The 22738-nt window shown below is 51.1% G+C and overlaps 8 protein-coding genes across 8 annotated transcripts; 3 read left to right on the forward strand and 5 right to left on the reverse strand.

Moving 5' to 3' along the window:
* Positions 1–366: 366 nt before the first annotated feature.
* On the reverse strand, positions 367–957 carry COCVIDRAFT_84235 (hypothetical protein; the record flags this gene model as incomplete). The annotated part of the gene is made up of 1 exon (XM_014706927.1): positions 367–957. One exon carries the CDS (start codon positions 955–957, stop codon positions 367–369), a length of 591 nt encoding a protein of 196 aa, XP_014562413.1.
* Positions 958–1594: 637 nt separating this feature from the next.
* On the reverse strand, positions 1595–1945 carry COCVIDRAFT_84461 (hypothetical protein; the record flags this gene model as incomplete). Its single annotated transcript, XM_014706928.1, has 1 exon — positions 1595–1945. One exon carries the CDS (start codon positions 1943–1945, stop codon positions 1595–1597), a length of 351 nt encoding a protein of 116 aa, XP_014562414.1.
* A 2137-nt stretch (positions 1946–4082) lies between these two features.
* On the reverse strand, positions 4083–5819 carry COCVIDRAFT_21860 (hypothetical protein; the record flags this gene model as incomplete). Its single annotated transcript, XM_014706792.1, has 2 exons — positions 4083–4913; positions 4965–5819. 2 exons carry the CDS (start codon positions 5817–5819, stop codon positions 4083–4085), a joined length of 1686 nt encoding a protein of 561 aa, XP_014562278.1.
* Positions 5820–8232: 2413 nt separating this feature from the next.
* On the forward strand, positions 8233–9628 carry COCVIDRAFT_84363 (hypothetical protein; the record flags this gene model as incomplete). Its single annotated transcript, XM_014706929.1, has 2 exons — positions 8233–8346; positions 8423–9628. Coding segments are annotated over 2 exons (1320 nt in total), but the record flags the coding sequence as incomplete, so codon positions are not given.
* A 482-nt stretch (positions 9629–10110) lies between these two features.
* On the forward strand, positions 10111–12534 carry COCVIDRAFT_21861 (hypothetical protein; the record flags this gene model as incomplete). Its single annotated transcript, XM_014706793.1, has 5 exons — positions 10111–10553; positions 10622–10654; positions 10712–12047; positions 12187–12349; positions 12419–12534. The coding sequence occupies 5 exons, from the start codon at positions 10111–10113 to the stop codon at positions 12532–12534; spliced, it is 2091 nt and encodes a 696-aa protein (XP_014562279.1).
* A 3478-nt stretch (positions 12535–16012) lies between these two features.
* On the forward strand, positions 16013–18259 carry COCVIDRAFT_32881 (hypothetical protein; the record flags this gene model as incomplete). The annotated part of the gene is made up of 2 exons (XM_014706930.1): positions 16013–16600; positions 16649–18259. The coding sequence occupies 2 exons, from the start codon at positions 16013–16015 to the stop codon at positions 18257–18259; spliced, it is 2199 nt and encodes a 732-aa protein (XP_014562416.1).
* Positions 18260–19050: 791 nt separating this feature from the next.
* On the reverse strand, positions 19051–20367 carry COCVIDRAFT_84234 (hypothetical protein; the record flags this gene model as incomplete). The annotated part of the gene is made up of 3 exons (XM_014706931.1): positions 19051–19476; positions 19536–20100; positions 20189–20367. 3 exons carry the CDS (start codon positions 20365–20367, stop codon positions 19051–19053), a joined length of 1170 nt encoding a protein of 389 aa, XP_014562417.1.
* Positions 20368–21375: 1008 nt separating this feature from the next.
* On the reverse strand, positions 21376–22445 carry COCVIDRAFT_32883 (hypothetical protein; the record flags this gene model as incomplete). The annotated part of the gene is made up of 2 exons (XM_014706932.1): positions 21376–22185; positions 22242–22445. 2 exons carry the CDS (start codon positions 22443–22445, stop codon positions 21376–21378), a joined length of 1014 nt encoding a protein of 337 aa, XP_014562418.1.
* Between the last annotated feature and the right edge of the window lie 293 nt (positions 22446–22738).

Below are 22738 nucleotides of genomic sequence, written 5' to 3' on the forward strand. Positions count from 1 at the left end.
TTCATCACGATTCGAAGCCAAATTTGCAAGAAAAAAGGGGATTCCTCATCAAAAGATTTGAGATTTGAAAATTTTAAATCCTCTAACACATTCACAATCCAAGCGTCGTTTTTTAGGGCTCCTTCCACAATCAATATCCATACATAGCCATCCGTGAAAAACTCCTCAGTCTCCAGATCTGTTGTATACATGAGACCTGGTGATACTCGCCGGTAAAAAGAAAAGAAAACAAAAAAACTCCGCGCTCAAGTCCGTTGCAACATCATCCCGCTACCGATTTGTATTCGGTAAAATCTCTTAATTGCGAGTGGGGGAAAAAAGGAGTGCCGATGGAGGGGAAAAAAGCCAAGGTAATAATTATATCACTTAGACTTCGGTGATGGCGACAAGAGTCATCTTGGGCGCATCTTGCTCCTCGACGACCTCGTCGCGCTTCTCCTTCTTCTCTGAGCCACCGGCAGCAGCAGAGCCAGCGGGAACGTTGACACCAGGGTTGACAATGATACCGACACCAGCGTTCTCGGTACCGAGCTCGACCTTGGGCTGGTCCTTGAGGGCCTCCTTGGCGTAGCCGAGAGCAGCGTTGAAGCCGGCGAGATCGCGCTTGATCCACTGCATGGCCTCCTCGACGGCTTCCATCTTGGGCTCGACGGGAGCGCGCTTGGCGAGGATGTCGTTGATAGCGCGACGGAGATTGGATCGTTTGGCTGGTGCACCTTCAGCTGGTTGTCCTGCAGGTTGTTCACCGCCAGCTGCGGGAGCGGCGCCCTCACCTCCAGCCTTTGCTGCTGCTCCTGAAGCCAATGTGGCCATCAGTTCTGATGCTGATTCTGTTGATCCCAGCGAGATTTCACCATCACCGACCACCAAGGCAGGCGAGTAGGCTCCCAAGTTGATGTTAAGGGGGACGGCAGCGACGGTGGCGACGAGCGCAACGAGGATGTGTTGAGGAAGCATGTTTGCGGGTTTTGGGTTTTTGAAATCTTTCGATTAAAGAGTAAAAGATAGGAGTTGTCGGGTAGTGATGTTTCACAAAAATATAGAATAGGTGATTGTAGTAAGTAAATTACTTCGCACGGCGAGGATAGTGAATGAAGAGTATGTGAAGAAGTGAAAGTGAGTGACCGGACTGAAGAACAGAAGAGTGTGGATTGAACATCTTCTTATACTGTGTATACCCAACTTCAACAGTGACTACGGACGAGCACTGTCACATCCTCTGCCAAGATACGTTAACCAGCTTCAAAGTGGTATGAAACTTTAATGAAGCTGTGCCAAGTCCTACAAGCACAGCATGGCAGAGCTTTACTTCTCCGACCAGCGTTGCCAAGCTTCCTCGACTGTTTGATGTTGGGTTAGAACTGTTGTAAGGAAAGGCTAGTGCAGAATTCATGCTAGCTGGCCGGTTCAATGCACAGGGATAACACCCAAAGCGGGTCAATAGCCAAGTTCTTTGGCCTCACCAAAGGCCGAGGCCTCAATATTGATGGGGGCCTCAATGATCGCTGTGGAGTATAGGTAGTCTTAAAGTTAGACTAGTAAGACGCTTCTATAGTCCAACTGTTTAGTGTGGGGATAGTAGCAACAATTCGAATCAACACTGGAAAGTAATCGCATAGCAGCCTTGCTTCACGGAAATTGGCAAGCAGATTGCCCTTAGAGACGTCAAGCCCAGTGACTGATCACGGAGAACTATAGGTGTTGCCAAGCTGAACCCAAGGCCATGACACCTGTAAATCGCGGGCTGAGCAGCAATGCTTGAGTTTCCAAGCCTGTCGCTGCTCCACGAGGCTGAATTGCCAAGTATATGTGAAGCGGAGATTCTAGCGAAAAGGCGTTTGGGGGGGTCACCTACCGCAACAGGTATCAATAGCCGTTGCCTCAGGCATGGGTGGTTGGATTTCGTAGGTGTTCGTCTGAGGGTGATTGGAATCCAGACTGACATCGCTCGGCGATGTGCTTGAAAAAGGCTAAGCCTCCAACGCAACACTTGGCGTCTTAGCTGCGTGGAGCGGAGTACCAGGGTTACGACTCGGAAACGCAGTGGGAGATTCCAAGACGTGACAGTTGCTTCGCGTATTGTTGACTTGTGGAGCCAAGCGACTCCGTTTATGGCTTAAATCCAACTAAGTTGCAACACTTGAAATGCTTGGCCCATGGGGAGGCCGCTGAAATTGCTCCCTCTCCAGGCACATAGTGGGGCCTGATATCGAGGCCTGAGGTGCTGCTTCTTGTGAATGGGCAACCATCTGCGGAGACTGACGCGCGCCCGCGTTTGGCTGGCGCGTGTCTACATTGCCGTCGATCGTTCTTGCAGCTCCATCGCCATTTTGAGATATACTCCAGGTATTAAGGCTCAGTGGCTTGGTATCAGACTTAGCTGCCATTGTTCAGGGGACGTGTCAGGCCCTATAGAGGGGGGAAAGTAGTGCGGCGGGGGCGAGGAAAGGAGAAAGGCAGCAAGAGACGGCAGTGGTTGTCTGGGGTTCCCTCAATTCCCCTCTGCGCGCAGTCTCGACCTTCAAACTCCTGCACTGGCAGTTTTTGCCACCACCAAAAGGGATCCCTGCTAGTGGTCGCGTGTATATTTCCGAAGACCATTTGCCGAGATACATCGAGGACTTCTTCTCATTACTCATATCGCGCTCAAGCATCCGCCCAGCTGTACCAAGGCTGTTGATACTTAATTCCAGAGGACGGGTACGTCCCCACGGGTAGTTGCCATGATGGCAATGCAGCGCCAAACTCTATTCAAGCTTACATGCGCGCCGTTTCCGACCGGTAGGTTTCCGAGCGGTACCCGGGATTGCGCGATGCTGGAAACTATTCCGATCTTAGTTAGTCAGAAATGGCACGAACCAAAGGAGATCTCGAAATACCCTGCACATGCAGCAGCCGTTTCAACGGAACACTTTGCGCCGACTTGAAACACGATGCACTTCAACCCTCTTGAATCACACACGTGTGGCGGAATTTCCCAATGGTGGCACATACGAGGAATGTCTGCTGTCACCGTCACAGGGAACCGCGTATACGCGCCAAACTACTTCACAGCCGTTTGAAATGCATTGAACTCAAAGTTCCAGAACTATTCCAACGTGTCAAGCTACTGGGCAAGACCTGGGACCTCAACTTGTCATTTGTACCAAAAGTTCGGGGAGAAGGAAAGCCTTCATTAGTGAAGCAGGGCTGTTCAAGCAGACCCGCTACAGTAACCCCGCGCTATGCAAAAATTTCACAACCTACCAGCAGTCCTCGTAGAAGCCACTGAGGCAACTGAACATTCGGTTGAGCTCATTAGTGTGCAATTATTTCTATATTAATTTTGCAAATTTCAAAATTTCCATCGAACAAGGCTCGGTGGTGTAGTTGGTTATCACGTCAGTCTAACAACCTGTTAGGCCCACTGAAGGTCCCGAGTTCAAACCTCGGCTGAGTCAAAGCCGGAGCTTGTATGAGCTTCATCTTTTTTGCAATATTTTTGTGCTTGATGGTGTTGAGTAGTCGAGTCGAAGACGACTGGCTCGTGGCACCTTTTTTGCGTTTGAGGAGTATCGTGAAACATGAAATTTCCCAGCTAGTCATCCTCATCATTGAGGCATGAAGAGCCAAGTTCATTGGCGCCTCACTATTATCGTGTAATACCAGAATGTTGACGATCTAGGTTGAAGTCTGGGAACTCGAATGGGATGGTCATCGAGCAGTTTTTATCAACATGAAAAAAAAGTAGCAGTTGCAGCAATATGCTAGTAATCACGTTCTTTTTGGTCCAGGGTATCAGCTTGGAGCAAACTGGACGGCCCATCCCGTTCTCGACGTATCACAAGCGGGGATAATGCTGAAGAGAATAACGAAAATACGCCCTTATTGTGCCAAGGCAGCAGAGTCGAGCTTACTGATGCGACGAATATCCAACGACAACAGTTACGTCAAAAAAACAGCGCAGTGAGGGCACAGACAACCACCCCAAACAGCACTAATTGTTTCAATCACACATTATACGCGCAAATCACATAGGAACACTTGAAATGATTTTTTTTCTACCACTACGAAGAAGCTAAGGAATACTCCCAGTCGAGCGCTCAGACTTTGAAGCTATCGACGTTCTTCTTCACCACATCGTACGAATCCGACCTGAAGTTGTCGTCGGTGTAGCTATTACTATTCGCCCCGAAATTAATCAACTTCTTGCCCTGGCTCCACTGCGGCCAGTTGTCAAAGTCGTTACCGACATTTGGATCGAGGTTGTGGACGAAGGAGAAGTAGTAGCCTCGGATTGTCTTACGGGCGTTGTTGGGGAGAATGCCGAAGAAGACTTGGATAAGGTCTGAAGCGTGGAACGTGCCGAGGAGTGGGGTGCCGTAGTTGTAGGTCGCGATGTAGGACCATGAGGGCACGCCTGGGTTTACTTGGGTGTGTATCTCGGAGAAGAGGCGGCGGGTCAAGATGAAGGTCAGGTCACCGATCATGGCGGAGATGCGCTTGAATTGGGGAGTGAAGTTGTTGAGCAAGCCGGTGCGGAAGGGTGCTCCGTCCTCGGTGGTGGTCTGGTAGCTGCTGACTAGATCTTCGATTTGTTGCCGAGTGGCACTGTTGAAGAACTGGGTAGAGAAGTAGTTTGTAAGCTGGCTGGTTGTGGTGATGTTAAGGGTGAAAATGCCGAATAATGTCCCCTCGTCTTCTTGGGTGCCGGCGATGAAGGGGACCTTGGTGTACTTTCCGGCTCTCACCAGGACATCGGGTGAATCTGTAAGAGTCTTTCCATCGGGACGTGGAAGGTAGGACAGATTTACTGTAGAGTAAGATGCGAGACTTGGAACGCTATTGGCAGCATTAAGGAACTTGGTGTATGGGGTTGTGCGGAGACATGCCAGAGTATCACTTGCGCTCTTGCATCCAGCTTCCTCGACAACCTGTCATATAATTAGCGTCAAGAGCATGTGCTTGACTAATGGAGAACTTACCTTATTATAGACAGCTTGGCCCTTTGGACAGTCTACGGGATCCGCAGGAACAATGGATCCGGAGTTCATGATTCCTGCTCTGAAGAGAGGCTTGCCTTTGTAGGTGTTGTCACCATTGTAAAGTAGCATCTGGTCCATCACTGAGATGGATCCAGCGCTCTCTCCCCAGATTGTGACCTTGGTTGGATCACCACCAAAGGCAGCAATGTTATCTTGAACCCATTCCAATCCTAGTCGTTGATCGAGCAATCCGAGGTTAGCGGAGCCGTCCTGGAGGACTTCTTTTCCAGGCAAGAAGCCAAATCCTCCGACGCGGTAGTTAACAGCCACGAAGATAATGGGCTTGCCTTGTTCAACAGATTCGCGGACCAGGCTGGTTCCATCGTACATTTGAGTTGAGCCAAGTTGGAAGCCACCGCCAAAGATCCAGAAAAGTACCGGTAGCTTAGCGTCAGGCTTTGTGCCGGATGGCCTCTGAACGTTGATGGTCAAACAGTCCTCTCCAGCATTGGTGACTGTTTGGAAGAAGGGAATGTTGAGTATGTTTCCCAGAACATTCGAAGGAATGCTTGAACCGTCTACGCTAAGGAGGAATTGGGGACATGCCTTTGGTTGGCCGGTACCATCAACCGTTCCAAGGTCGGCAGTCAATGGCTGAGGCGGCTTGAGTCGTAGCTGGTTGATAGGTGGCTTTGCGTAAGGTATTCCTTTGTAAGACTCGACATTTAGAGCGTCGACACCGACAACAGTGGCTTTGGGCAAAGGCGCAATCACTGTAGGGTTTGCACGCTTGGCGAGGGTCGCTGGAGCCGCGTAGGCCAATGGGAGGAGAGCTAGGGCCGCTAGAAACTTCATGATGGAATACTCTTTTCCACAAGCCCTGCTATGGCACAAAGTGAAGTTGAAAAGCTTTGTGATTTTCTCATCAACGGCCAAGTAGCATGGTACTTAACCACTTGGTGGATGCAATTTCACAAGCAAGCAAGTCCCTTCTCAGGCACCAACCTCGGGCAAAAGGTACATCGACGATGTCCATGTGATGGACTCCCTGTGGGCTCTCGATACGATTCCCAGATTTACCGTGATCTTAACAGTAACCTTGCTCCGATAGATACTTCCCTGGTTCCTGGAGTGCAGGTCAGCCTCTATTGGGTGGAGTACCCTCCATCAGCCTCGCGTGAGCAGTAGGGTTTGTAGAAACGATGAATACAACCTATCAGATCAGATCGCGCTACACATCAACCAGGGGAAGTATCCAGAAGAGGGCTGGGCTATTATTACATGGCTTGGGGCGCTTACTCGTACTACTTCGTAGGTCATGGGGCTAGCAATCACTGAACGGACGAATTTGGCACACCATAAATATAGTCTCGCGAATAGTGCCAACGGCAATAAAATGGAGGGTGGAGAAATCCATTCCTGTAATTTTTTCCTGCTCTCTGCCTTCTGGGTAGGATTTTTTTCGAAGAAGTGTGAGAGAATGCGATTCATTCACTTTGGTGTGGTGACGTATGTAGTGGGATGGATAGTACGGCATCGTTATCCCGGTCAACAAAGTGTAGTCCCCAATCCGTTTTTCGTAGATGATCCGAAGCTTGGCCAGTTGTCATCTGTCAATGCATTAACGGCGGAGGTATTGCCTCTACGGATTGGCTTGGGTAGTCCCGCGTGGCTCAAAATGCGGGGTAGTGAACAGGGATGGTTTCCCCATACTCTGACTGAACTAGACTGCCGATGCATTTTCAAGTATTGTTAATTAACAAAGACGCCTCGGTACATTTTCTCTGTCGCTATAAAGCAAAACTTTATACCACATGTGACAACGTGACGGAAGATCAACCCTACAACGAACAATGTCCGAGCATCTAGTAGTACAATCATGGAGTAAGCAGCCATCCTTGGCAACAGGAACCGGCGCTCAATGGGTCAAGAGATTCCGGCTGCTACTAGCCGTGCGTGGGGATTTCTGCGAAGCATACGAAGACTTGTGGGGTATGGTTCTCGCCGAAAAAACATGGCTCCTTTAGGTACAGCGTACTCAAGGGATCCCAGGTCATGATCAGTCGCTCGCTCCTTTTTCCATACGGCCGTAAATAAGAGAGGAAGGCAGAGTTTGATAGTGTCGCTTTGTGTTCCTTGTCAATTTTTCCAGTAAGTCATAAGCACTTGTGATGAGGGCGAGCAGCGAGTATCGATTGTAAGTTCTAGCAGCTGCCGCCAATGAGATAGAAACAATCCAAAATATTTTGGTCTTCTGAAATATGTAGGAATAATCGACACTAACTAGTGTTTATTTTCAATTATTGCAAGTCATTCTTACTACAATACTGTCCAGAGTCACGTGAGGCGATCCATGTTAGACATTTTATCGATAAGCATACTCGCATTCGTCCGATCTATTTTAAGGGTCTGGCCATCTTGGCATATTGTTCGCAGGGAAAAGGGGTTGATATCTTTCTACAAGAGCCATATGCTGGCTATGAAAGCCAGTCTCCACTAGCCGGACCGCTATGCCGCAGGATTCTGTAGGTGTGTAGATCATCAATACATTTCGTCTGTTACTAAATGGGTTGATAATGACGAAATGCTCAAGCAACACCATCACAGAAGCACATCCATCACAGCACAGCGGCCCAATAGCAGTTGGAAACTACTATCTGCGCATGAAATGCTTAATCAGCTCTTATCGCGAGCGCGTCTGGATGTACTGCGTAAGACAGACTCGATAACGGTGTTGCGTACGCTCTCGGGTAAATGCAAGGTCTTGTGCGGCTGGGTTACAGCTTTCAGCCCCCCTCGGCTGCAACACGAGACAATTGGTTGATCCACTTCAGGCGGACAGCAGGATGATGTCTCCTATACCTGTCAGCTTTGCATACAATGGGCACACCAAGCGTTGCCGATTCACTTGGATGGGATTGTAAGACATGATCTCACATTCAAAAAGACGCACGTTCCCATTGTACATTATTAAGATTTGGCAACAACATGATAGCTGAAAGTTGATGGTAAATCCATCGCCTTGAGCCAGGCTCCACCCGAGGTCCTACGCCCCACCTGCATGCACCCGTAGGCTGACACGGAAAATAGAAACGCGCTGTTCCTGGCCAGTAAGGATGTTGAATCTGCGCACAGCACTTTTCTTTTCAGCTCTGCAACCCCAATGCCTTTCCGCATCTCTTACACATAGGCAAAGGACATGGCTGGTTCGCTGCTTCAGCTCTCCTGCTGGAAACCATCTGTCCGACTCTTCCACATTCTTTCCTGATTCCTGATGGCGTATTTCGAGATCAACATAACGCCTTTGCGCTTCAATAGCAAATGCATTACTTTTCCAGAATGGATCGCGTTGTTTACACTCTGTCTCGCACCACTGATAGCTGTACGTATTGCTCGATACATGTGTTTAAAAAAGAAAAACTTTGTCGGTAGACTAACACGACCGTCTCCCTTCGCAGCACGTGGCTTCAGGAGCACCTCCGATATCGTATCTCACGGACCGTCGACTCAGATGGTACGATCACATTTGCATTTACAATCCCACATCTATCATTTGGCGCTACGCTGCCATTACGGACCGGCGAATTCGTGCTATGAACTGGAGTCGGCAAGACTTTGCGGCTAGTAACGCGATATTCTGGACCTCGAACGGATGGGACGGTAGTGAACAAATGACCTCTGCTACTGCGCAGTACTGCTTGCGATATCCGGAAACTACGCACGCAAGGCCCCTTTCGTTGACAACCCTAAAGACTGTCATCACGACTCTGCAGGGAGTCTCAGCCCTTATGATTTTGATTGGAGCCATTTCTGGATCCTCGATGCTTTCAGGTCGTGTTGGATTCGGCGTCGATACGATATTCTTCCCGCTTGCGATTTTGGGACTATTGCGACTGTGCGCCGCCGCATGGTTGACAGACGACTACGTTTATCAGGATTATGGGCAGCGGACAAACTCTACGTGGGAGATGACTTCGCAAAGTTCACAAAGGCTTGTCGATAAAGATGATGAGATTAATGTCCATGAATCTCGCACTGGACTAGATCCGCTACTAGTATCGAGGTTCCAATCCGCCGGCTTTAGGTCTCCTGGATCCTCGTGGGGCAGCCGTATATTCCGCTTCTTCTTTCTGGGCATACTTTGGGGGGTTTGGGTGTTGGCAGTTTTCTGCATTGCACCAAGTATCAGGGGCGGAGTGACCACCTATACCACTACTTCTTTCTTACTCAGCTTGTATTATTTCCTCTTCGCTACTGTAACCGCCGCCACTTTTACATTGTTCTTCTTCCGAGGCAAGACGACAAACACCATATTACCGTGCATATCCAGCACGTGGTACAGGCTCTACACCATTTTATTCACGGGCCTTATGATCGGCCTTATTGTCATTGCGAGCATAGAAACAAATAAGACCGTCGACGGGAGTTATAGCAGCTGGGAACCAATGGAGGATCTTGGATGTTTGGACCCTGTCAACTGGTGGTTGCTGGGGCCATCATCTCCAATAATGGGCTTTGCATCTAGGAAGGAGTTGGACGAAAAATGGCTGAGGCAGGATCAAAAAAGTTTACCAGTGGCGAGCATGAATGGGACTAACTCGTCTGCATCAGAGAAGTTTTGGTTGTACAATTTCACGGGTTACTGTGTAGAACTTATGTACTAATATGCCGCATATGTAATGGACAGGACTGGATGCTATGATACACCGGGTTGCACACTAGAAACCCATCAGCAATTTTTTTTAAATTCCCAAACATAGCTTGGTTAATAAATTGTAATAGGCGAGTTCTGGGGGACATGTTTTCGCCATCCGATAAATACTGGCTTTGCAAACCTCGCGCTCTTTATACCTCTGGAATAGCTAGGCTGAGATAGGCTAGCGCAGAACGCGACACTCAATGGGCAATGACGATGACGCGCTTCACACCATTCATTTTCCCATCCATACACACAATGCAAAGCTGTACTTGAAAACGATATACCAGTATCCCAGAGCAGCCTCTATAACCAGTTTGCAATTCACATAAAAGACATGCGCCAAAGTAACACTTGAACACACCAAATAAACTACCCCACCATATCCCACCCAGCGCCCGCCAAACCCACCACAACCAACCAAAACCATCCAAAAAGAAACAAAACAAAATGCCACAGCCGACCGACATCCCCTCGTTTGCGAGCACGCAACTGACGCTCCTCTCCGCCGAGCTCGAGGCCGAGCTCTCAGAAACCAACGAGCTCCTCACGTCGCACACGCCCTCAGCACTAGCGCGGGCAGGCCTCGCAATCCTAAACCTTAACATCACCTCTATACGCACAGGGTTGGGCGGCAAAACCGTGCTCGAGCTCGGACTCGACAGCGCAGTCGTAAACAAAGGCGCTGCCCCGGATATCCCTGAACACGGGATCCGTGTGGGGGATATTGTGGCGGTGCAGGAGCAGGTTGGGGCGAGTGCGAAGAAAGGGGAGAAGAGGGAGGCGGCGAAGAGGGGGGTCGAAGGCGTAGTGTTGAGGGTGAGACGGGAGAATGTTGAGGTTGTGCTGGATAAGGAGGAGGATGGGGTAAACGGGGGTGGCAGGTTGTGGATGTGGGTTTTTACTGCTATTTTAAGACGAAGTTTTTGGACTCGATTGATGAGGCTGATGTGTGTTTTAGAGTCAAGTTGGCCAACGATGTCACATACAAGCGGTACGTTTCTATTGTTTTTGCCTTGGGTTCTGACGTGGATGCTTATGATGGGGTTAGGATGAACCAGACTATGAACAGGCTACAGAAGCTAGGGGATCAGGACTATTCACCCTTCATGCGAGTGTTGTTTGGACAGGCGTCGCCGTCTCCACTCCCAACGGATCTTAATGATCCTTCGAATCCACTACACAAACTCGAGTGGATCGATCCTTCCCTGAACGATAGTCAGAAAGAAGCGATTAGGTTCGCATTAGCCTCGAGAGAGGTTGCTCTCATTCACGGACCACCGGGCACAGGCAAGACGCATACGCTTATCGAGCTGATCTTGCAGTTACTCAAGCAAAAGCTACGTCTGCTAGTATGCGGTCCGTCCAACATATCGGTAGACAATATTGTCGAGCGGCTAGCCTCTCACAAGGTACCCATGGTGCGCTTGGGACATCCAGCGCGGCTACTGCCCTCAGTCCTCAGCCATTCTCTAGACGTACTCACACGGACTTCAGAAGCGGCTGCATTGGTAGAAGATGTGCGCAAAGAAATGGACGAAAAACAGGCATCGATTCGCAAGACGCGTAATGCAAAGGAGCGACGACAGATCTACACTGAGCTGAAAGAGCTGCGTCAAGAGTTCCGAGAGCGAGAAAAGGGATGCGTCAACAACCTGGTCACAGGTAGCAAGGTGGTGCTGGCCACGCTACACGGCGCAGGTGGATTCCACCTCAAGGGGCAAGAGTTTGACGTTGTTATTGTGGATGAGGCAAGTCAGGCGTTGGAAGCACAATGCTGGGTGCCGCTTCTGTGGACAAAGGCGAATAAACTAGTACTTGCAGGAGACCATCTCCAGCTTCCGCCTACGATCAAATCCCTGAACTCCAAGGAGGCCAAGACGGCCAAAAAGAGCAAGGACAAGAAGACCAAGGGTGCAGAGGATAATGCGGATAGATCCATGTTAAAGCAAGGAGAAGGTATAACACTGGAGACGACACTGTTCGATCGACTTCTGGCCTTGCACGGCCCGTCGATCAAGCGTATGCTAACGACGCAATACCGAATGCATGAGAAGATCATGCGCTTTCCGTCCGACGAACTTTACGATTCGAAACTTGTGGCTGCAGATTTTGTCAAGGCGCGACTACTCAAGGACCTGAAGTACGAGGTGCAAGAGACAGAAGACACTACGGAGCCGCTCGTCTTCTGGGATACCCAAGGTGGAGATTTTCCCGAAAAGGTCGAAGACGAAGGCGTGATTGGGAAAGGTGGCAAAGGTATGAGTCTTGGCGATAGCAAGTCTAACGAGGCCGAGGCGGCACTGGTTCGAATGCACGTCAGAAATCTGGTGGGTGCCGGCGTAAAGCCCGAGGATATTGCAGTTGTTACGCCATACAATGCGCAGGTAGGTATCGTTCGTCCGTCCGCTTTCCCCCTTGTAGCGATTTGTTGCAGACGGGAAAAAGTGCCACCGACTCCACAATTGCTCGGGCACCATAGGCAGGGACAAGCAGGAATAGTCAAGTGGATGCTGACGTGACTAGCTCGCATTGCTTGGTGGAATGCTCAAAGAAGAGTATCCTAGCATGGAGCTGGGATCCGTTGACGGGTTTCAAGGCAGAGAGAAAGAAGCTGTCATTGTCAGCACGGTGCGGAGCAATGCAGAGCATGAAGTTGGCTTCCTGGGCGAAAAGAGACGACTCAACGGTAAGTCAAGACTCGTATTGCAACAATGTCAGGCCATGTTTTTAATATGGCACGCATGAAGAATGGCAGCTGCAGAAGGCCTCTGTGGTGATGATGTGCTAATGAGGATTACCGGATTAGTGGCCATGACACGCCCAAAGCGGCATCTCTGTGTGATTGGAGATTCGGAGACAATGAGCAAGTAAGTGCGCACATGTGGATTGCCGAATCCATGACCCCGGCAGCCCACTTTCTTCCAGTTTGTCCTTTGCGGCCTCGTCATCCAACGTCTTTTTGAGGGTCCTGAAACCTGAGGCTGTGTGCATGCGCTGCGTCCCGAGTGCGAAATGCAGCGGCAGTCCGAGCGGGTCCCCCCAAAAGATGAAACTGCCGTGATACACGCTCCCCTGTGTTGTCACAAGCAGCATATCCACCCACCCGTCCCTTGCCCTGTCATGGATTACATCCCAGGCCGTCGGAACACGATTTTGATGCTCCAAGGGTGCGGATGACAGTTTGGTCGTCGTCATTGTACAAAAGCGAGTTTCAAAAGGGAACATGAGTTTGCTAACCTGTATTTACTTTATGTGCAGGGGTTCAAAGTTCCTCAAAGCGTGGATGCAGCATCTGGAAGATCACGCTGATCTTAGGTACGCCAATGTGACGGAGGTATACGGCGATTAAGTGTAGGTAATATCACAAACGGGACGACGGGGAGATAAGTGCTCTCGGTCAGCAACCAAAAAAAAGGGCTGTAACATGGCTGTTGCCGTTGTGAGAGATATTTCCGGTGATGAATTATTCCGGATCGACAGGCGAGCAAGACGGCATCACAAACAAACGCTGTTAGAAAAGTGTGCGGTTATCGTGAAAGGGTAGTGCGTGTGGGACAGAGTAGGTGGTGGGGGTGGGGAAGAAAGGGCCAGACATGGGGGGGTTCGTGTGGGTTATTATTGGCTAGGGGGGCCCAAGCGCTGTGGCGGCCACGACTCTTGGTATAGTTTGGTTCAGCGGTGGTACCGAAGCCACTACAGGCGATTGTGCGGTAGGCCCATGACTCTAGCTGCAGTAGTTCAGCGTCAAAAAAAGGCGAAGGAAGGCTGAGGAGTGCGCAGAGAGGAACACCAAGCTGGACAATACGAACCCCACTGCAGTGAGACGGCACCAATTGCTCTCTATATGAGGTACAGTAAGTATGTATGTGTACTTAGGCTGCGCGCTTATAGTGTGGGAACCGTCGGCACTCTCGGCATAGGTATGGGTAAGTAAGTAAGTAGAAAGACGGCGGACAGGGATCGTATGTTGCAAGCACAGGCCCCCCCGCCCGGGGGAACGCTGAGACGAGAGAAGAAGGGGGGGAAAAAAGAAAAGAGAAAAAAAGAGAGCAAATCGAGACAAACGCGTGTGGAAAGAATACGAGTAATGTTGCTTCTCGGTGACGCCGCCACCGAACTCTCCGTATATGCCGGAAAAGGCGTGTGATGAGCGGGTTCGAAAGGGTTTCCGCAGGCCAAGGGTTGTAGCGAGTCGTGAAAATCAATAGAATCCAATACAATGGCGCAGCGCGGCTAAGACCGAAGAGAAAAAAAAAACCCCCCCAAGACAAAAGCCCGCGGGCAAAATGCAATGAGAGAGAGAGAAGCGAACGAGGTACGAGACGAAGAGGGGGGGACAAGAAGAGAGTTCAAGTCAACGGCTGCGCCAGGGCTCTGCCACGTTGCAAGGTCTTCCTCTCCCCCCCTCTCCCTTCAGGGCAGGCAAGTAGAAGAGAAGGATTAGAGTGGCTAATGCAATGATGCGAGGCGCGATCATAAAGTCTGTCTTGTTTTGTTGCTGAGGCTTAACTGCTGGAGCTTCTTTACATGGGCGCCAAGGATGCAGTAGAGCAGGTTGTACCAAACAAAGTCACGATAGACGGTAAGTAACGTATGGGCCTTTGCGTGCTTGCAGGCTTGCGGCGGGCGGGGGTGTGCGTGTGTGTGTGTGTGCGTGTGGGTGGGTGGGTTCGTACACTTTACGCTCTTGTTGCGCCAAAGAAGAAGCGGTTCGCGGGTCCCAAAGTGTCAGCGTGTTCGTTTGGGTGGGCTCAGATGGGGTTTAGCGCTGTACCCCTTCTCAAACACGTTAATGCACATGTGGGAAAGACCAGGGAGGGTTGAAGGTGTGAAGGGATATGGAGCGTTGGGGGTTTTTTTTTCGGAGTTTAGAGGAGCGAGGAAGTGTGGCCGATGGGGGGTTCTGAATGTCTTGATTGAGGACGCGGGACATGGACAGGCGAGTCGGGGGCGGGTTTGAAGCGTGAGGGTAGATGGTGAGGGAGTTTGTTGGCGAAGGGGTGTGGGTCGGGAGGAGAAAGTAGGTACATGGAGAGTATGCACCTAGAGAGTGGCCAGCGCTTGTTCTTGTGTTCTGGCTTTGTTCGGGAAACGGGGGGGGGTAAAGTAATAGTCGGGTGTAAGTTGGTGGTAGTGGTAAGTATGGGAGTAAAGTAGTGGGTATTTGGTGTAGTTGCGGGGTTTGGCGCGTACAGGCAGACAGGCAAGGCCAGACAGAGGGCAACGAGCGAAGACGTGTGGTCGATGGGTGGCCGGGATGTTGGTGCAGACGCAGTGCAAGGAACAGGGTGGAGAGAGAGAGGAATGAATGGATGCCCCCCCAAGGCCGACGTTTCAGATGGACAGCGGCAGAGGGCAGAGCGGGCGCGTGCATGGCACCGGATTTATCGATTGCAGGCTCGCCTGGTCGGAGGTGCAGGTGGCATACACGAACCATGGCCAGACAGGCGCAACAACGACCATGCAGGCCTGTGTCGAGTGCATGTGTTGGCGACCAGCTGTCTTGTCTTGCCATGCTTCCATGCTCCATGCTTCCATGCCGCTCACAGAGTAAGTAGCCACCGTCAACGCCCCGTTAATTGGCCTATGCCTGCTTTGCCGGCCATACTGCTTGATTCGCAACGACGCCATTTCCTTAATAGCCTTCCAGCCTGCCCGCACCCGCCATGCCCGCCATGCCCGCCCTCCGACAAACCCTCCCCACTCTACACAACACACCCTGGTCCGAGTAGGTCCACCACCGTCGCTCTCTTTGATACATAGGCCCTCCACGCGCCCCTCCCATCCCGACCCCGTCATCCTCTTTTGCCCTCCTCCAAGCCTCGAAACCCGGCCCTCGGTGGCTCGATACGCCCCATTGCTCGCTTGCTTGTCTGCTTGCTTGCCTGCCTGCCTGCCTACCTACCTGCTTGCTTGCCTGGCCTGCCTGCTTGTTTCGTTTAACCTCGTCGCTCCTTCCATCTATCCACCCACCCACCCATACATACATACCCTCGGCTTGGCCTTCCTTCACCCTCGCCCATCCCTCTTCTTTAATTCCTCCGGCCACCTTTATTTTGGTTCCTATTTGCTTTTTCTGCTTTTCATTCCCACCCCCCGAGGAACAAACCCACAAATTCCTTCTGCCGCGCTTGCCCCTTCCACAACCCTTCTCGAATGCACATCACCTTGCATATTTGGTGATGGTTGCTGGAAGAGCCACTACTTGAACTGAGGCACCCCTGTCGCAGTTGTCCAGACTGCAATTTCCAGAGGCGGTCCGCCCGACGTCCACCCCACTCGACGATTGCTCATCCACAATCGCCGCCCCATCCACATGCTCCAGCGAGAAGGCTTCGTCGTCGCCGATATGAGTCCTTCGGCACCCTCGCCTGCGCTGTTGCGCCGGGCCAGCTGGAAGGCTGAAGCGATCCGAAAAGGCAACTTGAAGATCAGCGGTCCAATCCCCATCACCGAGGATATGCCGCTTAATGACGAGGAAGAGAAGAGATTTGCTGAAAACGGGACCTTGAGTGACCCTCCGCAACTGCCAGTCGCTCCGCTGGAAGAGCAGCGCCAACGGTCGGCGACTCCCCCAAGACCGGCGCATCCTGCCCCGGCTGTTCCAGACCATCCAATGCCATTGCGATCAAATCTCGTTGCAGACCAGCCGCAGCAAGAGGAGGAACCGCGCGACCATGCTCCGTTACGATCGCCGCGCAATCTGCAACCCATTAGCATTGTCCAGCGCGATAGCATGGTCCCATCCAGCATAGCCCCGTCTCCATCGCCTTTCCGGTCAACGCCCGAAAGTGCAGCAGCAAAGGCGACGCAAAGAAAGCGCAAGAGTGGACTCAGGAATGTCTTTCGCAAAATGTTCGGTAAAAAGACGGCCGAACCAGAGCATCAGCAGCAACAGGATGAGACCACCCGCCGTGGTCATAGCTATCATAATAGCGTAAGTAATCTGTGCAATACGCGACACCTTATTTCTAACACGATATAGGATCCGGGCTTGCTAAGATCGACACCACCAATAGAACAACGGCCAACACCGTCACCAGTTGGACCGCGGATATCTGATTTGCCCGTCAAGGAGCTGGAGCCATTGCACCCCTTGGGCCAGCACCTGCCGTACCCAATGAACGTGAATGCGCCGCCAGCAAGTCCACCGGATGAGTATCTCACTTTTGATGTCAATCGGCCGGAGCGCCGAAGAGCTACGCTTCCCAATGTGCCAGGCCTGGTAGTCCAGCGTCACAGCCTGGACGAGTCGCGACCAAAGCTGGCGCCTTGGCAAGAGCGAATCGAGGACGGCAACATGTCTCCTTCTCGAATTGGTATTGCACTGTCCAGTCCCTCGCACGGCACGTCGAGACCCAACAAGCGGAGGTCACGCAGTGCAGATGCTCTTCGTGACATGGCCAAGGACCTTGCTTCGACCGAGAGGAGACGCAGCGCCGAAATCAAGTACTGGCGGGAGAGCAACATGTCTGGCAGTGTTTACAGTCGGCCGGCAACAGCAAAGACGGTGGAGACGTTCCGCAGCGTACAGATGCAGGAGCCAATGATCCGGGAGCCAGAGGCGGAATCATACAACGAAATGAGCGCCACGCTTGTGCAAGCGGATGATCCGCAAACACCCACGTCAGCAGGGCTTGACCGGTCAAAAGAGGACGAAAAGGAAGGAGACGTCTACGCGACCGTTTCTGATTTCAATTTCGGTAATTTGAAGAACGGCCGAGAGTCCGGGCCGGTGCCGGCAGAACCACAGCCAGAACCGGCACGACATGTCGAACCTGTCTCTCAAGCCGGTGGCCAAGAAATCTCACCGGTAGCACCTCTTCCGGCGCCAAATCCGAATCGACTATCAATGGAAGAGCGGCTCATGCATCTTGAAAACCAATACTCCAATCTCGAAACACTAACTCGCCGCCTTTCATCCCGAAACAATAGACAGACTATTATACTTGAAAACGCACCCCGGAGCCTTCGCTCAAGAGACCGAAGCACTTCCGTCTCTGCCTCACGCTCTCACTCACGCTCTGCGCCAAGCATCCACCAAGAGCCTTCTCATCTTCGTCATCAGAGCACCAGCAGCGAGTACGTAGAAGAGCCTGTGCATGCGCCGAGCTCTCCTACCTCAACTCTCCCAGTCGCTAGTAGCAATGAGCAAGCCAAGGCGCTGAAAGACATGCGTGCAGTGTTGGAAGTTGAGCGCAACGCGCGAATCGCACTCGAGCACCGTGTCCACGCACTTCAGATTGAAGTATCAAACCTGCAAGCTCTAGTAAACAAGCTCGTCGCCGGCAGTGGGGCGACATACCCCACGCCTTCGCCAGACATGCTCATTATGACTTCTGAAGATAAGCAGCGCGTGAGCTGTTCTACACCACGCGCCATGGCACACAACCAGAGTACCTACTACTCCCAGCACCAGCGACCACACGACTGGAGACATGACTCTGAGAGCATGTACTCTGATGACTTGGTCCTTGAGTCTTCTGGCACAGGAGAGGCCGCATCGCCTGATGAGTGGGCAACGCCCAAGGAAGAAGGATTCTCCAATAGTGTCTTCTTCCATACTCGTGACGATGGCATGAAAGAGTACTCATGAGCTGTTGTTTCGTTTCGTTTCTTTTTTTTCCCTTCGCTTCTTCTTTTCTTTGACCCATTTTCCTTTTCTTGTTTGTTCTTTTGACAAGCGATTGCATAAATGCGAGATTGCAGTTTGGATGGTGATAAAAATCATGTTTTCGACTAAGATACCCCCACCGCAAGCATTTACACTGGCGGACGCGCACTGCACTGCGCGTGCTTTCTTTTCTATGTTATAGTTTTTTTTGAGCAGCTTGATTGAAGGAGAGTTTTGTTTGAAGTTTGTTGTTGCATCTTGATGATTTTGCTTGGATGTCTTGTTGGGAATGTTGTGTGTGCGTGTGCGTGTGTGTTTGATGATTGAGGTTCGAATCGGTGATGCCTATGCATTACGTGGTAATTAATTGGTCCTTTAGTTATGGGACATTTTAGAACTAGAGGATTAGGGAAATGGATACTTTATACGTTATACGGATTGCAGAAGATGACAAGTAGTGACTTTTTGTAATGAGTAGAATGATTGGCTTGTAAAGCAAGCATGCCGCATTGGCAAAGTTCCGTTCGGCGTGGGCGGCTGCTTTACTTTGTGGTTCTTACTTGTAACTTTTCATCATCTCACATCACGTGAGCCCAGCAACTCAACCATCTTCTTTAAAAGCAAAAATTTCATACACATTAGTCATTAGTTATCTTACAATTCTCGCTCGTACGCTTGCAAAATCAAACAAAGGAAAAAAAAAGTCCTAGATCGGCCAATTTGACACCCTAATCGTCCACTCCTCTCCTCCCGTTTCCCATCTCTCACCAACTTTAAACACTAACATGCGGCACATACGCCGGCTCCCTCCTCTCAACCCCGTTGGAATCCACAAACGTCGACCTACCCTCACCAGTCGGAGTTCCGTTTACATTGTTAGAAATGTAATGTCTATCCGCCATGACACTATCCCTATTTCCCGCAACACTCTCACTGTACCTCACCTCCTTACCCACATACTGCACCTCATCTTTGCGTCCAAAGCTCTTTGCACCGAGTAGGAGTAGGGCAAGGATAGCGAGATCGCAGAGCTGACCGAAGATAATAAAGAGGAAAGCCAGCGCCTCCATAGTGCGACGCGACCATCTCCGCGAGTCGCGATAGAGAATAATAAGTTGAGCAATAGAAAAAGCATTGCGGAACCAAACCAACGGCGTAACAAGCATCACAACCCGCGTAAGTGGTGATTGAAACTTATTCTGTTTCCCCATTAGCATCTCGTCTTCCTTGCACAAATAAAAGGTAAGCAAGAACTTACACCAGGAACCCCATGCTTCCTAATCCCCACCCAGCACAAAATCGCCTCAAGCGTCACACTCGTCGACGCAGCAATGACAACAGACACGTACGTAACATACAACGTGCGAACCACATAATCGGCCCCGATGAGCGTAGGATACGGCAACGCAGCCTTCCCACTGCCCCTCCGCCACAACCCCAACGACCAACTCGCGAGCCCCAATGCCAAAATCGCCAGCAGCCAAAAGCCATTCAGCAGCATGCTCGCGAAGCCTGGTTCGCGCAGCTGCGAGGCGTTGCTGTGGACGTGGTTGGCGTAGATCCAGATTGCGCCGATGATGCTGGCGTTGAGGAGGATGGTGGCGAGTTGGTAGAGGAAGGAAAGGATGGAGATGGCGCGCGTGTAGCGCGTGTCTGGCACGGTGGTTGGGGTGCCTGGGTAGTGCGGGTAGGCGTAGGCGGAGGTGATGTAGGAGGGGGAGGTGGAGGGGCGGGATTGAAGGGCTACGGTTGCGGATTGTGCGGCGTAGGCGAGGCTGAGACAGAAGAGGCCGGTTAGGACGAAGAGGTGGGTGCTGGTGGCACTGGGGGGAGAGAGTAGTGTTAGTATAGGGGGTATGTGGGGATGGGGTTGGATGGGGGAGGGAGGAGGAGGAGGAGGAGGGGAATTACCTGTGTCTCTTGCCGGTGGACTGCCATACTTTCATCGTCCGTGGTTGGCCCCGTCCACGGGTCATCTGCTTAGCGAAGAGTGCGAGACCAGCGAGGAAGAGTAGAAAGGAAACGCAAGCTGTGATGACATGGAGGGAGAAGATGCCCTTGACGGCACTCGACGCATTCGTTATACCCATCTTTGTCCCAACACGATTCAATCAAAGTAACCAGTGTCGGCGTTAGTAGTTATTTAAAAAAAAAAGAGTCAACGTCTCAGTATATATATATCAAAAAGTCGTGTCTCTTGTCTTTTTAAACTGAGATATAACAAGTTCAAGATAAACGACTTCCCCCCCCCCCTTCCCTCTTGTATACCACGACCACCCCAAACTATGCCGTCACACACTCGACTTTCCAGCCTAGTTACCATCATGACGAACCGCGCCCCTTCAACAAAGTGACGTCCCTTAGCCAGAACAAAAGACGTGTGCCATGGAACCTCCACATCTGCAAGCCCGCCGCGGCCGCCGCCAACTTCCCCCCGTTAGCCACACACGACAACCCACCTTTGCCCAGCCCACCTTAACCACCTTACCTACGCCGGCGCAACATGGGGGCCAGCAAATAAGCCACGCCCGGCGCCACTTTCCATGGCATATGTCTTGAGGCTGTTCGCTTTTTTTTTGTTGTTGCTGGATCAAGTGACGTTGAGCGTGGCCGGCCGTGTTGCACGGAGCCCAGCGGGATGACGTCGACTATTCTTCGACGCCAACGAGAAAAAAGTAATGACAACGACTGACCGACCAACTATCCAACTACTAATTACTTCCTTGCATATCGTCGGGAGTGAAGCGGGCGGAGATTGAACCGGTGGTCTTGGAAAGCGAAGATCTAAGCGTGAAAGAAAGCGGTGGTGCTTGGTGCATCGGGTGGTTTGTCAGGGATTGAAGAGGGAGATCGGCGCTAGGATTTGAGATCTGAGGGCGCTGATCGGGGTGCAGCGGGGGGACTAGGGAGGGATCGACGGGGCTGGGCGATGAGGAAGATAGGCTGCAAGGTATGTAAAAAGTGCGTGCGTAGGGGTATATGACTTGGAAGTAGACTTTTCCTTGCAGTGATCATTTCTGGTTTGAGAAGGAAGAGGGGATTTGTCATTCAATTCAATTCGGTGCATAAGCAACAACGCCAACTTTCGAATCGATCAATTAATCGCTCTTGCCTACCCCGACGACTCGTCCACTTCCTCTTAGACCGAGTTCTTCGGGGCTTAGGAAGCGGCGTGCGGCTTCGACGTCCTTGGCTCTTCCACCGCTGCTACTACTACTCTTATTCTTCTTGCCGTGCTGTGCGATTTCGTAGTCATTCTCATTCCACCAGCCGCAACCAAAGATGACGAAGAGACAGATTAGGACAAACAGGGCGATGACTGCGAATACAAAGACGAAGAGTGCCCAGACGCCTGAGCTGATGTAGTTGACAAAGGACTCGGAGGCTGAGTTGACGATGTGTGTCGCTGTGCCCTTTTTACCATTGGCATCCCAATCATGGAACCACATTGAGACTTTTCGCGGGCCTTTGGCGCCTCTAGTCCGCGGGGGTGGTCTTTCAATCAAGTGGACCTTGACAATCTCGTAGGCGCCAGCTGGATCACCTGGAGAAAGCAATGGTCGCTGCATCAACACCAGCTCAACGATCTTCTGCTCTTTCCTGTCCAAAAAGACGGTTAGAGGGGGCGAGGTAAGATCGGTCCATAATTCCATGATGTCGAATTGGAAAAGTAGGGCTTTGGGCTCATCCTTGACACGGGCCAGCGTGTACGAATAAGATACGCCAAAGTAGCTGCCGCCGAGATTGTCGAGCTGGTTTGAGGAAATGAGCGTGGCCACGTCATCAGTGGATATGTCTTCCAGCACTTGATTGGCGTAGATGCGCGGGAGAATCTTGTTGTTTGTTAATAGTGCGGCGTTGTTGATGTTTAGTTGGGCTGAGTCGTAGGGCAGGGATATATTCAAGAGCTGTGAAAATCATCAGCATATTTATTTAGAAAATCAAAATGTGGTGATGACGGTACCAGAGCATTTGCATCTTTTCTTTGCGTCCATGGTGCATCATTGCCTTTCGATGTGTCTTGGTACAAGAATGGACACTCCACGCAAGGAACCTTGGCGATTACGTTGTAGCCTTCGGCCACAGTCGTAATTTCCGGCACGACTTCTGCGTTGGCAAATGTAAAGTATGCGATGGCCGAGGCCAATGATGCTATTCGTAATTTCATGTTTGCAGGTGCGAATAGCAAGGCAGGAAAATAGACTATCTTGACACGTTGGTGGTGGTGTGGCGCGTAAGTCAGCTGCGGCGGGTGGGGGCGGCATCAGTTATGTATCATGTGAAGCCGCGACTTAGCGTGTTTGGGATACAAGGTGCTTTACTCTATTTTACTTTTTGGGGAAATATTGTGGGCAGACCGCAATGAAATTTTCCAGAACGCCCTATCTACATCAAAATCATCAAAATCAATTCTCTCTTCAATTTTCGTGATGTTGCCAAATTTTTCGTCGCGCCGTTGAA

This window comes from Bipolaris victoriae (genome assembly GCF_000527765.1).
Source record: "Bipolaris victoriae FI3 unplaced genomic scaffold scaffold_1, whole genome shotgun sequence".
Classification (NCBI taxonomy): Eukaryota; Fungi; Ascomycota; class Dothideomycetes; order Pleosporales; family Pleosporaceae; genus Bipolaris; species Bipolaris victoriae.